The sequence below is a fragment of the Theileria orientalis genome, chromosome 3 (assembly GCF_000740895.1).
Source record: "Theileria orientalis strain Shintoku DNA, chromosome 3, complete genome".
Lineage (NCBI taxonomy): Eukaryota > Apicomplexa > Aconoidasida > Piroplasmida > Theileriidae > Theileria > Theileria orientalis.
The window spans coordinates 806,624-822,174 of record NC_025262.1 but is presented as its reverse complement, the minus strand read 5'-3'; the positions used below and the strand labels follow the sequence as shown (position 1 = coordinate 822,174).

At 45.0% G+C, this 15,551-nt stretch overlaps 5 protein-coding genes across 5 annotated transcripts; 2 read left to right on the top strand and 3 right to left on the bottom strand.

Annotated features, from left to right (window-relative positions):
• Nucleotides 1–151: 151 nt before the first annotated feature.
• On the bottom strand, nt 152–5,378 carry TOT_030000376 (uncharacterized protein; the record flags this gene model as incomplete). The annotated part of the gene is made up of 5 exons (XM_009693119.1): nt 152–2,282; nt 2,973–3,831; nt 4,009–4,499; nt 4,542–5,270; nt 5,329–5,378. 5 exons carry the CDS (start codon nt 5,376–5,378, stop codon nt 152–154), a joined length of 4,260 nt encoding a protein of 1,419 aa, XP_009691414.1.
• Nucleotides 5,379–5,613: 235 nt separating this feature from the next.
• On the top strand, nt 5,614–6,758 carry TOT_030000375 (uncharacterized protein; the record flags this gene model as incomplete). Its single annotated transcript, XM_009693118.1, has 7 exons — nt 5,614–5,644; nt 5,679–5,789; nt 5,824–5,905; nt 5,938–6,121; nt 6,245–6,335; nt 6,377–6,532; nt 6,631–6,758. 7 exons carry the CDS (start codon nt 5,614–5,616, stop codon nt 6,756–6,758), a joined length of 783 nt encoding a protein of 260 aa, XP_009691413.1.
• A 118-nt stretch (nt 6,759–6,876) lies between these two features.
• TOT_030000374 (conserved hypothetical protein) lies at nt 6,877–7,259 on the bottom strand (the record flags this gene model as incomplete). Its single annotated transcript, XM_009693117.1, has 2 exons — nt 6,877–7,128; nt 7,158–7,259. The coding sequence occupies 2 exons, from the start codon at nt 7,257–7,259 to the stop codon at nt 6,877–6,879; spliced, it is 354 nt and encodes a 117-aa protein (XP_009691412.1).
• Nucleotides 7,260–7,615: 356 nt separating this feature from the next.
• Nucleotides 7,616–10,148, bottom strand: TOT_030000373 (DEAD-box family RNA helicase; the record flags this gene model as incomplete). Its single annotated transcript, XM_009693116.1, has 2 exons — nt 7,616–9,726; nt 10,064–10,148. 2 exons carry the CDS (start codon nt 10,146–10,148, stop codon nt 7,616–7,618), a joined length of 2,196 nt encoding a protein of 731 aa, XP_009691411.1.
• Nucleotides 10,149–10,697: 549 nt separating this feature from the next.
• TOT_030000372 (P-type ATPase 2) lies at nt 10,698–15,317 on the top strand (the record flags this gene model as incomplete). The annotated part of the gene is made up of 7 exons (XM_009693115.1): nt 10,698–10,753; nt 10,790–10,967; nt 11,060–11,480; nt 11,548–11,752; nt 11,825–12,582; nt 12,826–14,886; nt 15,124–15,317. 7 exons carry the CDS (start codon nt 10,698–10,700, stop codon nt 15,315–15,317), a joined length of 3,873 nt encoding a protein of 1,290 aa, XP_009691410.1.
• Nucleotides 15,318–15,551: the final 234 nt, after the last annotated feature.

Here is a 15,551-nt window from a genome sequence, read left to right as displayed (position 1 = left end):
CACCAAAACTGTATTCAATAATGTACCATATTAATGCAAGTACACATACCTACCATTGATACTTATACACATAGCTACCATTGATACTTATACACATAGCTACCATTGATACTCAACACTTTCATGTGTACTGCGTACTGTAGTCTATATATTAGTTGACCAAAAACTCCAGCTCCTGGTCGCCTATCTGCGCGTATATTGGATTTCCCGACGTGGACCTGGTGATCCTGTCGTGTATGGCCGAGTACAGCTGAGTCTTGCGCTCGTTGAAGTGTATCGCTATGACGGCCTGCACGTCGGAGGGGCCGCCCGCGCCGTGCTGAGCCGCCGACTCCGCCCTCCTCAGGACCGAGTACAGCTGCTTCGCCACCGAGGTGGGCTCGTTATTCACCGGCAGGTACTCCCTGAAGGCGCCCGAGTGCCTCTTGAACCTGTATCCGATGTCGATCATGACTATGTTGCTGCAATCTACCTTCTTCAACGTGCTGCCATTGTTAGCGCCGCTGGCCGCTCCTCCCACTGGGCCCTCCGTGCGGGCCCTGTCATCCCCGTCCTCATCTCCGCTACTCCCACTCAGCGTGGTGTTGTCCTTGGTGACCACCACCAGGTACGTCGGCACGTTCGGTGCGTAGTGCGTCAGAGCCATGCCTGGCGCCTCGAACCTCAGATCGTCTTCATCTGAAACAGGTTGTTGTTTGCCACCGTCTTCATTATCATGACCGTCAACGCCACCCTTACCAAGGTCATCAAAACAAAAACTGTTCTTTCCACTAATTTCATCAATAATGATATCTTTGTCCTTACCGGTGTCATTGTTGTCGAGCGCGCGGTCCAGCAATCTACGAACGTAGCTGTTGTTGATTCTCGAAGCGTTGGTGCGGACGCTGTTTTCTGCACTGGTTGCACCAGGATCCCCTGTGCGGTCACCCTCAGTGCCCTGGTAGGCATCCTTGCCGTTAGTAGCGCCATTTGCAACGGTGCCGGCACTACTGCCAACGGCAGTGCCGTTGTCTCCACCAAGAGCTCCACCGCTGGCCATATTCACTGCCCTGTTAACAATAGCGTTAGCGAAACTATCAGGAATGCCATTAGGGGTACCATAGATACTATTAACGGAGCCGTCGGAAATAGCACTAGCAACGGGATTTGGACTCCCGTACATGCTGTTGGCACAACTGTTAACAGTTCCTTCGGAAATACAGTCCACATATCCGTTGGCAATAGTGTCAGCAATACCGCCAGGGACAACAGCGCCTTTGTTGTCCTTCTGAAGGCCATCGCTGAGGTCGTCAATGAAGCATACCATGCTGTTGTCGGCTTCGTCCACGCTCATGTAGTCGTCGTCGTTGCAGTCGAACTGGTCAACGCTGATGATGTCGTCGATGTCGTTGACGGTGAGGTAGTCCTCTTCGTTGTAGTCGCGGGCGCTTAAGAACTCATCTGCTGCCGTGCTCATGCTGCTCATTGCCTTCTGTGCCCTCAGCCTCTTCAGCGTCGATATTATGTTCCTCAGTCCTGAGACCGTCAGGGTTCCGTTACTCAGGTCCTCGAGCTCCTTCTCCAGGAGCTTATACTTTTCTATGTTTTCGAATATATCCACGTTGTCCTCCAACAACGCTTTTGGCACCAGCTTATCTGCCAACGCATCTTCAAAAAGCACCTTTTCGTCCAACACACCTTCGGGCGCTATCCTATGCTCCAACATACGCTCCGGGGCTATAACATCTTCCAACATAACTTCCGGGACTATCACATCCTCCAAAATATGGTCAGAAACTATCCTATCTTCCAACACAGGTTCCGGCACTATTACATCTTCAACCATACCTTCAGGGACTATCACATCCTCCAAAATATGGTCAGAAACTATCGTGTCTTCCAACAGATCCTCTGGAAGTATCCTATCCTCAGCCATAACTTCGGAAACCACCTTTTCTTCTCTGGCCTTTTCTGATTCCGACTTCTTTTCAGGCCTCCGTTCATATTCGGTCACTTTTACGTTTTCGAATCCCGAGAGTGTGTAGCGCAGGTGCTCGTAGGTCACCGCTCCCTTTCTCAGTATCTCAACCTTGAACTTGACGTTCTGGTACTTCTTCAAGAGGTCAAAGAGGTCTATTCTTCCGTTCACACAGCTGACCACTGCTCTTCTTGGTGAGGCTAACTGCTCCTCTGCTTCATCTGCCCTGAAATCATCTGGTGATAAGGCCCTTTTGTGCATGTACGTGTGTTCTTTTTTCGATCCAGAGTCCGTGGTGTATCCCGAGCCTGCCGTCGAATCTCTTCTGGAGGCTTCAGTGGACCCGTTAATCGACAGGTTAAACATCGATTCAACGGTGTAGCCTCCGTAGTAGACACACGTCGAGCCTCCTCCCTGGGTGAAGCCAACCGTTACCGAGGCAATGGGCCACCCACTATTGCCTGCCATTGCTGAGCGTTTGTAAAAGGAGCTCGATCCCCCCTCCTGACTCACTCCGCAGTACCTATTGGGGTCATACTCTCTGTTGTACGTGAGCTTTTGGCGGTATCGGCTTTCTGTGCCGCATATAAGTTCTTGCAGGGAGAGCCTTTCCTGATCGTACATCCTCTCTCTTATGTACCTCTCCTCCATGCTGTACCGATTTTCTGGCGAGCATCCGAATTCCTGGCGGTGCCTCCGCTCATTCTCGTGCATTCGCTCCTTGATGTGCCTGTCGTGCCTCCCGTGGATGAGTTCATTCGCGTACATGAGCTCCTTGACGTGCCTCTTCTCCTTTTCGTGCGTGCGCTCCTTGCGGTACCGAAATTCCCTGCGGAACCTGTCTTCTCTGCCGTATCCTTTCTCTGGAGTATACGCATACTCTTTGCCGAGCCCGTTCTTTCTTACTCCTTGTCTGTGTAAACCCGGTGCGCTCAGTGCCTCCGTCTTCTCCTTTGTTCCAAACAGGTCCTTACTTGTCATCCTTCCTCTGTGTTTGACTATTATTTTATTCAACTCTCCGTACATATCCACTACTGCCTTCCTGCATTCTCTGTATACTCTTTTTACCACTTGTTCCTTAATTCCTGAGAATGTGTAGCGGTTATCGATGCATATGATCTCCGGCTCGTCGATTGTTGTTATTTTTATCACCGTCGACTCTATTCCTATTTTACACTGACCTCCGTCCAGTATGTGTAGTTTTTCGTGTGCGAACTCTTCGTACACGTGCTCTGCGCACGTCGGCGATATGTGTCCGAACTTGTTTGCGCTCGGCGCTGCCAGCGGTATGTTGAGGTACCTCAGCAGTGCTCTGCAGATCTCGTTGTCTGGGCACCTCGTCGCCAGGTACCCCGTGTTATTCGTCAGCAGCCCTGAGACTCCTCTGTTACATCTTGCCACAATCGTCAGTGGTCCTGGCGTGAACCTATTAGCCAGGTACAGCATCAGGAACGCCTCGAACACGTTTACGTCGTACAGGTCCTCGAGTGCGCTTGTGAACGAGTCCACGTGGACTATCAGCGGGTCGTTGAAGGGCCTGTTTTTTATTTCAAATATCCTCCTCAGGGACTCCTCTATGTATATGTTTCCGGCGAGTCCGTACACTGTCTCCGTCGGTATTGCTACCAATCCTCCCGGGTTTGTCAACACGTTTTTGATTTTCCGGAAAATTTCATCCGTGCTCCCGTACTCTCTTTCGTATTTTGATGCGTGGTCACTGCCTAATACACTTCCCTCTACCTTTCCGTTCATTACGTCCTCATATTCATCTTGATGCCCCCTCTTGTAGCTTTCATATATTCTGTTCGAGGACTCGAAACCTTGACATATCTCTAGTATTACGGGCTTCATTTTAAACTCCCTCCTTTCCTCTCCTTATATTTGTGGTATTAGTGACGGAATATACTCTGTGTCTTCCCTGCTGTGTGAAAATATCAGAATTACGCTTTTAATGTGGTTATACACTCTTTTATCCAATTGTTCTCCCGAAGGGTATAGTGTACAATCTGTGTTTGTGTATTTACTACCTTTTAGTTGTGTGTTACCGTTACTGTGTGAATTTGCGTTTTTTTCGGCGTCTTTATCAACGCTCTTGTTGCGATTGTCAGAGTTTTCAGCTCCAGTTGTTTCAATTTTATACAGTATTCTACTCGTCAGAACTGGGTTATTTTGCACGAATATAAAGGTATCCGGCTCTCTGGTTACCTTGATTATACTTATGCTTTCGGAATTAAATCTTAGTGTCAACTTAAGGCTATCCTCAAATTGTATTTTTTCTATGATCTCTACGGATTCAGAGTTCCTCCAGAACAAGTCATAACCTTCTGCTATTGCCGCTACTCTGCTCTTTATATACGACACTGAACTGCTATTGTTAGATCCTATGGCTATCTTACACTTTGAGCAACTGATGTGCCCACCTTCTACACCGTTAATTCCTAGCGATTCCTCTTTATTTTTCCGATTATAGTGCAGTATTTTATTTTTAACCAACTCTTTCGACGGGGAATTTACTGTTATTGCTTCGTCTGATATGTACAATCTGAAATTTGAATTAATTTTATATTGAATGATTGTGACTTACATATTATGTTTACGTGACACCTGCAAATCGTCACAGCCAGATTTATCCTTTACTAAATTATCCTGACACTCCTCGCAATATATTGAACCTATGCTGTTTCTATATAACTCCGAGGGTAATGAAAATGGATAAAAATTTGATATCGACTCTAGTTCCAATCCGCAATTTCTACACTTTATTATTAAATTGTTTATTTTTTTTAATAACTCGACTTCGTTTGCACATGAAATTGAGCTAATTTTTAGATCCAGGTAGTTTAATCTAGAATCTACCCGAACTCCTATTCTGAATGCCAAAGTATTTACACATCGAATTAGATCTATATCTATTGATAGCAAATTATCTTCCAAGATTATCCAGTCTCGACAGCTAAGAGTGTACTCGGCCCACTTTAAATCATCTGGAGAGACTAAGTTGATTTTTTTGGGACTTATTTGTGATTTATAAAATCCACCTAATTTACATAGATCATCTTCAGATAATTTTATGGAATTAATGTAAATTTCATCTGTATTTATGTTGCCTTCCTCAACCAAAACAGTATCATCACATGAATCTTTCTGTATGTTATTAACAAAATTGTCCTTCTGGGCGATCAAGGCAATTTCGAACTTGTAAGTACACCTGGAACGATAATTGGAATCCTCGATCAAATGGTATCTATACTGAGGTAAAATTTCAAAAGATTCTCCTGATTTAGTATTAATACAATCGATTAGCTTAGAATCTCTATTATATGATAATTTACAATCTTTTAAAACGATACATGACTCTAAGTGAACTATACCCCGGTTTGTTCTGGGAGTCAGCTGACAATAGTGCATCAAAACCGCTCATACAAATAAATCAACTATTTTACAAATATACAAAATAATTTAAGGGTTTTATTGAAACATTACTTGACTATAGCCAGACTATTGGTATCGTACCACATAACGGGTGAATTCACATCATCATTGCATATATTTGGATACAAATCAAAAATTCATAACCTTTAATTATATCTGCATAACATTTTAAACCAATACACATGATTTAAGCACACACATTCTGGTTTTAAAATATTTCAACTATGACCGTCGACACATTAGAACCTTCTCCAGGTATTTTCTTTCTTCCCCTCAAATTATTTCTCAGATGATATTAAGGACTTTATTTTTGACTTTGAGGATGAGTGTAAAATCGAGTTTATTGATCCACGGTACTTATCTCTCAACACCTTGGACAGCGACAACTCAGCCCTTGAATGTTTGTACTCGTTACTGATTATATGACACTTTAGACTTTTATTTAAGCCCATTTTACCTTAATCATCGCGATAAAGCCCTAAATGAGGCAATAAGGGCAGGGAAAACAGTAGATGAGTAAGTTACCGAATCATTTTAGTACGTTTTAGTTACCAAGTTGGATTAATATTTAAGGTGACGTACAATAATTTGGACAGCTTAAACCAAGAAGCTCTGAAGTTTGGATCTAACGCTGCCAGCAGATCGCAGTTTTACGTCATGTCAAGCATATTTCATATCACTTTGTTCTCAAGGGACTTGGGACGAACCGGTGTTGAAACAACTCCTATAAAGGTACCATTTAAATCCAACAGAAACCTTAGATAGTACCAATACACCTATCTAACTGATATACATCAGGGTGTATTTATTTATTAACTTCACAATATAAAATAAACTAAAATTAATCTCCTTTAGATTTACTACATAATTCAAGGATCCATTTTTATGTGCCCGCCCTTCGGCTCACTCGTTCGAACTAAACTACATCAGTACATATCTGATTTCGGTTAGTTTTTACACCAATCTTGGTTTATTATTTCCTTTTAGAGCGTTTCTATGATAGACTGAATAGCATATCCTCCTGGTCAATCACAAACGGATACGTGTGGAATCCCAAGGAGAGGAACGTGAACAGGGAAATTGAAAAGCTGTCTGAAAGGTACGGCTTCAATGCCTGCGAGGAAAAGGACTACGTTTCCGACGGTTAGTTTCGGCGTTCACATGATTCCACGGTTACAGCCCTGTTACACAGTCTTACTGTTTATGATCTTTTGACTGCTTTATTATCACATCTTATTTAGGAAACATGAATATTTTTTACCTTAAGCCTGAGGATAAGATTGGGGCCAGGGTACTCCAAGATGAGCTGTGTCAAGTGAACGAGGAGTTACAAAAACTACACACGTCGGATGAAGCAGCGACTCAGTAATATATTAGTTTTAGTTTACAGACTACATGGTTATTTATTACAAACCCCTTTTTCAATACGCAAATGGCTGTTAGGCCCGTGGCTCTACACACTTCTGTCCAGAAGCTCGTCGTTCTGCCTAATCTTCTCCCTCAAATCGTACAGATTCATAGTGTCGCTCTTCCGAGCCTCCACGTAGCGGTAGTCTAGCAACTTTGGCGTGTGAAGAAGCCAGTTTATAGCCAGATCCGAGGCTATTGTGTACAGACTCCTGGCTGAGTGAAGCTAAGGAATCACTGGTTTTCAAGGAACTTACGAAAGCGTCGTTGTGCAACTTGACCTGGAAGTTGTCAACCTGGGTCCTTAGTATGGAATCCCGAGTAATGTCGATCTGAAAACGCATAATTGCTCACAACACACCTGGCACGACTCAAGAATGGAGTAGTAGGACGTTATCAGCCTCTTCGCGTGGAGGTTTACCGATTTATGTATTCCTATGCGCTCTTCTTCGAACTCTTCCATTATTTTGACGCATTTTTTGTCCTGGTCCACTGCCACTCTACACCACTACAGCCACGCCTCACCATCCACCTACACATAACTACAATACCCGTTATACATAAAAACAACCGCTGATAACACACAATTTTACCCTTTAATTGCATAAATACTCATTAAACACGCAGCCATCTCTTAGCTCTACACTAACACGGATTGATTCCATACACTGTGTAACGAGTACTTGGTATTTTTAAACAGATTGACAATATACACAAAGGGTGCGGCGTCTGGCGAATCTTCCACTCCCCGCGTCGCGACTCGCGACTCCGTCCCACCGCGGGTGCAGCCTCGATCTGGGACCCGCTCCGTCCCCGCCCCTACCACCAGTCGTCCTCGAACTCCTGGAACGTCTTCCCCTTGCCGTAGTTGTACGTCGCGACCTCGTTCTCGGCCCTGATGTCCTTGTTGATGCCCGAGTTGTTGAACTTGTTCTTGCTGGAGACGCGCTTCAGGTTTCCGGGGGCGCTGACCGTGGTCACCAGCTTCTTGAACCAGACCGGCACCTCCTGGTTGCTCTCCTGGAGCAGCAGCAGCAGGTCCTTGAGGATCGGCCTGTTCGACTCGTTGACGAGGCTCGTGGCGATTCCTACGTTTCCTGCTCTGCCCGTCCTTCCGATCCTGTGCACGTAGTCGTCGATGTTCGTCGGCAGGTCGCAGTTGATCACGTGCGTGATGTTGCTGATGTCCAGTCCTCTGGCTGCCACGTCCGTCGCCACCATGATCGGCCTCACTCCTGCTTTGAACAGGCTCAGCGCCTTCTCTCTGTCCTCCTGGCTGCGGTCTCCGTGTATGTTCACAGCCTTGAAGTTTTCCTTGAGGAGGTAGCCTTCGATCAGATCTGCTCTCTTCTTCGTCTCCACGAAGATGAGCACGAGGCCTCCCAGGTTCGTGTTTTCCTTGAGGAGCTTGATCAGGTACTTAACCTTCTGGTCCTGGTCTGCGTAGACCATTCTCTGCTTGATGAACTCGTTTGTGCTTCCTACTCTTCCCACTGCCAGGTATATGTAGTCGTTCAGGAACTCCTTCGCCAGCTGCTGTATTTCCTTCGGGAAGGTTGCGCTAAACATCACTGTTTGTCTTTCCTCCCCTGCTTTTTCTTCCTTTTCTCCTTGCGACAGCTGCTGTCTTCCGCTCGTGCTCTCGTACCTTCCGCTTCCCAGCTGACCGCTTGTGTATCCTTGGTGATAGTTGTCTCCGTACTTGCCACCGCCTGGCATTGACGGATGTGTCACTATTGCTCTTATTTGCGGCGCGAATCCCATGTCCAGCATTCTGTCTGCTTCGTCGAGCACCAGGTACTTAATGCACGAGAAGAGCACCTTTCTTCTCTCCACCAGATCTGTCAGTCTTCCTGGCGTCGCCACGCATATGTCGCATCCTCTTTCCAGCTCTATCAGCTGTCTTCTCACCTCGGAGCCTCCGTACAGCACCACTGTTCTTATTCCTGTGCCGAAGTTAAACTTCCTTGCTTCTGCGTATATTTGCACTGCCAACTCTCTCGTCGGCGACAGCACTAGACACACTGGCAGTGCCACTTTATTTGAGTACATTGCGTTCAACGCTGGAGCTTTTGGCGGCCCTGTTTTCAGCATACACGTCACTATTGGCAGCAGGAACGCTGCTGTCTTCCCTGATCCTGTCTGTGCGCACGCCATCAGGTCTCTGTTTTCCAAAATCACTGAGATCGAGTGCCTCTGTATCGGCGTCGGCTTATTATAGTTAACCTTTTTTATGTTTGACAGCAGCATTGGGTGCACTGCGCTGTCGAACTCTTCTATCGGCTTTATGCTACTGCTCAGGTGTCCTGTCATCTGCACTGGGATGTTATCGTAGCTGTTAAAGTTTATTCCTGTGCTCATTCTGCTCTTCAAAGGCTCAAATATGTCCGCTTCCTTCTCTTCGTAGTAGCGTCTGTCTCCTCGCACTGCCCATGAGGTCGGTGGTTTCGGCGACGCGAACGCTTTTGTGAATCTGCTCGATCCTACGCTGCTTGAGGTTCCGAATGATGTATTTCTATCTGTCGACGCGTGCACACTTTTTTCGTGGCTGCTGAATGACGTTCTCTCGTTTGATTCGAGAGGAATAGTTCTATTAACCATGGTGTCGCCAGCATGGGTCGAACTCTGGCTCGTAGAACTTACTTGATCACGCGCGTTATCCGAAAAATTGCGTGATTCAAATGGTTTGTTTTCTTTATCTCTAAAACTGCTAGCTTTATCATTCCTTACGTATGAAGCGCTCTGGTCGTCTTGTGACGAGAAAAATTGCCTCCTTTGCACAAAAGCTAATAAACAAGTGTGAGTATAATTAAACGTACCATTATTCTTCGTGTAATTCTTAAAGGGCTTGTAATTTGAGGAGGAGTCAGCAGGCGGATTCCTACGACCCGGGGGCAGATAAATTTTTTTCACTGGTTTCGTTTCTTCATCTGCCGATTTAACATCATTATTTGAATTCGTAATCATTTTATCATAAATTAAATAATTAAAATTTGAAATTTGCAGATAATAGTGGTTATTCGAGTTTTGACGATAAAAACATAATATTTTAGTAACAACTGGAGTAAACAAAAATTCGCGTTTTATTCCTGATGTATTTAATCAATAATCAATCTAAACAATATTTTATTTTATAAAAATAAGGTGTAAAATTTCTATTTATTGTTGCTGTACCCAACGAATACACGGATGGGGCATAGCAACCTTGTAAATGGTCTGTACACCTTTTATTCTTTGTATAAGAACATTTAATATAGTTAGATCAACAAAGATCTCCGCCTTGAAAAAGTCGATTTTGTTTAATTATTCCTGTTTTTTCGTAATGTTGTGCTAAAAATTTTATTCTTCTCATTCATTTTAAAATACGTACACATATAACCTCGCTACTTTATTAACACATTTTTAGTGTGAGAACTATTTACATTTGATTTAATTATTTTCTTCCTCTAGCTCTTTTCTTCTTTTCCACATTTTGGCCTTTATTCATTTATTATTCATTAAGAATCCTCAAAAAACTAATTTCTTTTCTTAAACTTTCGAAAACATTCTAAATGAATATTGCTTAACATCTCTCTTCCCTTACCTTTCCTCAGTGTTTCTTCTGATGATCCACTTGATTCGTGAGTACATATTTTTTCATTATATGTTGAAATTTCATTTTACACATTGGAAATTAGTATTATACTCGAGTTTTGATAAAATAGTGATTGGAATGTGTAGTATAAAATATTACAACATTTACTATATATTTTCTTGTAATGTAGATAGGTTTTATTCAAAACCATCAAATTCCGGTTTAAATCATTATATTAAATTTTAATATTTATTAAAAGTTTTTATTATAGTAGTTTTTTCTTGATAATTTTTAAATGTGTAAAATATTAGCTGTCATTAAAATAAAATGTTATTCCTCGATAAATTATACGATTATATATATAATAAATACTTCAAAAAACCGTAAGTTTATTAATTCTAATCAAATCTATCAATTAGGGATGAATTGGAGCGTAGTTTCTATTTGAATCGGAAGTTACACTTTCCGTGTTCAAACCGAGTAAAAACCACTAAATACACACCGTATAACTTCGTATTTAAAAATTTATACGAACAGTTGTCAATCCCATCTAATTTCTACTTTGTAATTATTGCTATTCTTCAGCTTACACCGCAGGTTAAATTTTAACACCTACACATACAAATAGGCAATTATATAGAACATAGAAACATAAAGTAGCACAATACAGTGATATAAGTTACATCTAGGTGTCGTCAACACATGGATACCCCGTTGTGCTCCTGCCTTTCATTATCGTATTGTTGTTTTCGGCGTTCAAAGATGCGTACGAAGACTACCAGAGATACTTATCGGATAATCAATTGAATAATAACCTGTTGCAAATAGTTAACCTACCATGCGTGACGGAGGGGGTGAAGCCGATCGAAGGGCTTAACGTGGACGAAATGGACCGTTACGACTTCGTCAAGGGAGCGATCAAGGACAACGTTCTGAAAAATAAGTACTGGAAGGACCTGAAAGTAGGAGAGCTAGTGTTTCTGCAAAACAAAGATATAGCTCCAGCAGACATGGTGCTTTTGGCAACATCGGAGGAGAACGGATACGCGTTTGTAGATTCCTCTTCACTGGACGGTGAAACAAACATAAAGAAGAAGGAGTCAATATTTGGTTAGAGATTTAGATAAATGGATCGAGATAGATATTTGATCTGTAAGACAAACTAATTTATATTTAGAGGTTTACAATCACCTGGGAAGCGACTTTGACATGGTGGTAACAGAGGTGCAGAAGTTCCTAGGGTTCTTCAACTGCGAGGGGCCGAATAAGAACCTGATGAGTTTCGACGGGAGCCTGAAGTACTACTTCTCCGAAAAAATCACGCCGGTAAGGCTGAGCAATGAGCTGATGACGCTGATATCGTCATACAAAAGCAGAGTGCTGTCCCAGTCCTATGGAGAAAACCTCGATGCAAGCTCGAAAGCAAGCGACCCGCTCCACGAAAGGCTGCTGAGCATGCAGGCTAAATCAGCATCACGCTCGAACACTAACGTTGGGACGCCAACGCCGAAGGAAGGATTCAGCCGACAAATAAGTTTGAGTTCAAAAAGAACCGCAAGTCCGAAAACGGAACTTCCGACGCCATTGGACGGAACAGAGAGCCTGAAGGCGTTGGCGATAAGCAGAAAGAGCTCAATCGGGCACTTTGAAGTCAACCTGGACACGATGAGTCCAGTGCAAGTGAGTCTGACGAATCTGCTTCTGAGAGGATGTAAGCTGATGAACACGCAGTGGGTAGTAGGCTTCGTAGTCTTCACGGGACACGACACGAAGATATACAGGAACATTTCGAAGGCGCCGAACAAAATCAGTAATTTACAGAGGAAGATGATGATGACGACGTTCCTGGTGTGCATGATACAGCTCACGCTCTGCCTGTGCGCAACAGTATACAACATGTATATGCACGGGATCAAGTATTACGAAAGGTACGCGTACCTGTCGTTCAGAACGGGCAAGTCGATGACGCAAGTGTTCTTCATAACATTCTTCTCATGGGTCGCACTCACGGCGAACTTTGTGCCAATCAGCGCAATCGTGACACTGAACATGGTGAAGCTGATCCAGGGTTTCTTCATACAGCTGGATAACTCGATGCACTGCGAAGAGCTAAACATGAACGCTAAGGCGAGGAACACGATGCTGAACGAGGAGCTGGGCCAGGTGAAGTACTTATTTTCAGACAAAACAGGTATGCCTGAAAAATACAGGAGTGTTTGGTGGTGTAGCAATTAACTAGATATTAGAATTGGGATTACATAGTCATTGTTATAATTATTTGCCATTATGAATAAATGTAACACCCATAGTGCAATTAGTAACAGCTACTACTGGTAATGATCGCCAAAAATATAACAATTAGTAACATTTAGTGACAATTAATCACACCCACTGTCAATTAGTAACATCTAATAACAATCAAACAATAAGTAACATTTACCAAAAATTAACATAGGAACGCTCACGTGCAACAAGATGGAGTTCAGAAAATTCTGCCTCTTGGGACACAGCTACGGGCAGGGATACACGGACGTAATAAGGTTCGTGTACGCGAAGAAGGGAATACAGCTGGAGAAGGACGAAGAAAACCCGCATTATTTGAAGGACTCGCACGTTAACCTGGTGGACGAAGGGCTCTTCATAGAGCTGAGGGACCCAGCACACCCGAGACACCACCACCTGGTGGAGTTCTTCATGCACCTGGCAATAAACAACTGGGCAGTGCCGGACAGCGCAGACGTTAACACGTACATCTGCTCGAGTCCGGACGAGCTGTGCTTTGTGAACGCAGCGGCCTTCTGCGGATTTAAGCTTATCACGAGGAGCTCGAACTTCGTGATCCTGAAGGTGTTCGACCAGGTGTACAAGGTGAAGATCGTGGCGCAGGCAGATTTCGACTACAAAAGGAAATGCAGCACAACAATCGTGGCGTACTACAGAGACCTGGAGGAGAACTTCGTTAACACGAAGCCGGAGGACGGAAGCCTCTCCTCAACACGCTCGCTGCTGGCGCCGAGAGACTTCAACAAGATGGTGCGCACGAAGGACAGGAGAAGTAAGATCGTGAGCGACGAGATGGAGCACGAGGACCTGTCTAAGTACAGGCTGGTGCTCTACTGCAAGGGCGGAGACAACGTGATGCTCAAAAAGATGAAGAACCTTAGCGATCTGGACAACCTGACTGTAGAAAACATGAAAAACTACTCAATGGGAGGGCTGAGGACGCTGATGTTCGGAAAGAGGGAGCTGGAGGCTGAGGAGATGAAAAAGTGGCTGTCGGAGTACAACAAGCTCAAGGTGACGCTGGAGGGGCGCGAGGAGAAACTGGCGCAGTGCGTGGCGAAGCTGGAGTGCGACCTGGAGCTGCAGGGCGTGACGGGCATCGAGGACAAGCTGCAGGAGGGCGTGGCAGAGTGCATAGAGAGCATGCTGACAGCAGGCATCAACGTGTGGATGCTGACGGGCGACAACCTGGACACGTCGATCAACATCGGAATCGCGACGAACCTGATCAACATGCTCTCGGACCGCATCATGCTCGACTCGACCTCAGTGGCAACCGAGGACATCAAGAAGTTCATGGAGGACAACGTGGAGAGGATCGACCGCGAGAACGACGCCTCGCGCCACCGCTGCCTCGTAGTCGACTCGCTGAACATGGAGAAGATCCTGACTGACGAGCTCTCGCCGCTATTCCTGAAGCTGGTCCACAGAGTGCACTCGGTGCTCTGCTGCAGAATGACGCCGTACCTCAAGGGCGCAGTGGTCTCGCTGGTGAAGACGAAGCTGAAGAAGATCACACTCGCGATCGGGGACGGCGGCAACGACTGCAACATGATACAGATCGCGCACGTGGGCGTGGGCATCAAGGGCAAGGAGGGCTCGCAGGCATTCAACGCCTCGGACTTCGGCATCGGCCAGTTCCGCTTCCTCGCGCCGCTGATGCTGCACCACGGCCGCTGCTGCTACCGCAGGTCAGCCAAGTGCGTGAACTACATGTTCTACAAGAACGTGATCCTGGTCATTCCGCTCTTCTACTACGGCTTCCTCTCCTTCTTCTCGGGCCAGAAGATCTACTTCTCGCTCTTCGTGGCCATCTACAACGTGGTCTTCACGTGCCTGCCGGTGATGATCGTGGGCGCGATCGACCAGGACTACACGAAGGAGTTGTCCTCGAAGTACCCGCACGTCTACCAGCTGGGCCAGAAGAACTACTACTACAACGTGGTCAACTTCAGCTGCTGGATTTTGAACTCGGTGATGCAGTCTGCGATCATCTTCGTGATGATGACGCTCGGCTTCTCCGACAGCATCAGCCTGCCCTTCCGCGGCGGCCTGATCGCGGACGCTCCGACCATGGGCATCGTGCTCCTCTCGGCGGTGTTCATCGTGGTCACGCTCAAGCTGGTCCTGGAGACCTGGTACTTCACCAGGATTACTACCCTGTCGCACCTGCTCAGCATTTTTTTCTTCATGCTAACGGTAATAGCCTTCTCTTCATGTCCGCCGTTCACAGGTAACTATAGGCTTTTAGTTAGTTTGCCACATTCGTATTACCCAGTTTAATACACTCGTATTACCCAGTTTAATACACTCGTATTACTCAGTTTAATACACTTAGTTCTAATCAGTTTAATACACTCGTATTACTTAGTTTAATACATTCGTATTACTTAGATTAATACACTTAGTTCTAATCAGTTTATTACAATCCATTTTTGCGCTATCCAAACCTAATAACTTATTCTTTCAGGCAACGCAGCTGGTTCCGCATTCACTCTCTTCAGCAGCTATAGGTTCTGGGTGGTTCTACTGGGCACCGTCATGCTCGCCCTCTACAGAGATTATTTTTACAAGGTGTTTTTGTACTCGTTTGCTCCGCACTACTACCATCACATCCAGCGCGTGGAGTACCTGAAGTTAGACGAGCTCCGTGGGTTCGACTAATGTTTTTTACTTTGTTGATCCACTTTAGATAATATTTTAGGCCCGAGACACGTGGGTTATCGCCCATTTACTACTGTGTGTACCTTACACACCCTGTTAATTATATACAATTAGTGTACACTGTTAGTTGCATACACGTATTATTCACAGACTAATCACAAGCACGCATCATACACGCTTAATCAACAAACTAGTAATAAATTTATTGTACACACTGGCTGCGCGCACGCGGCG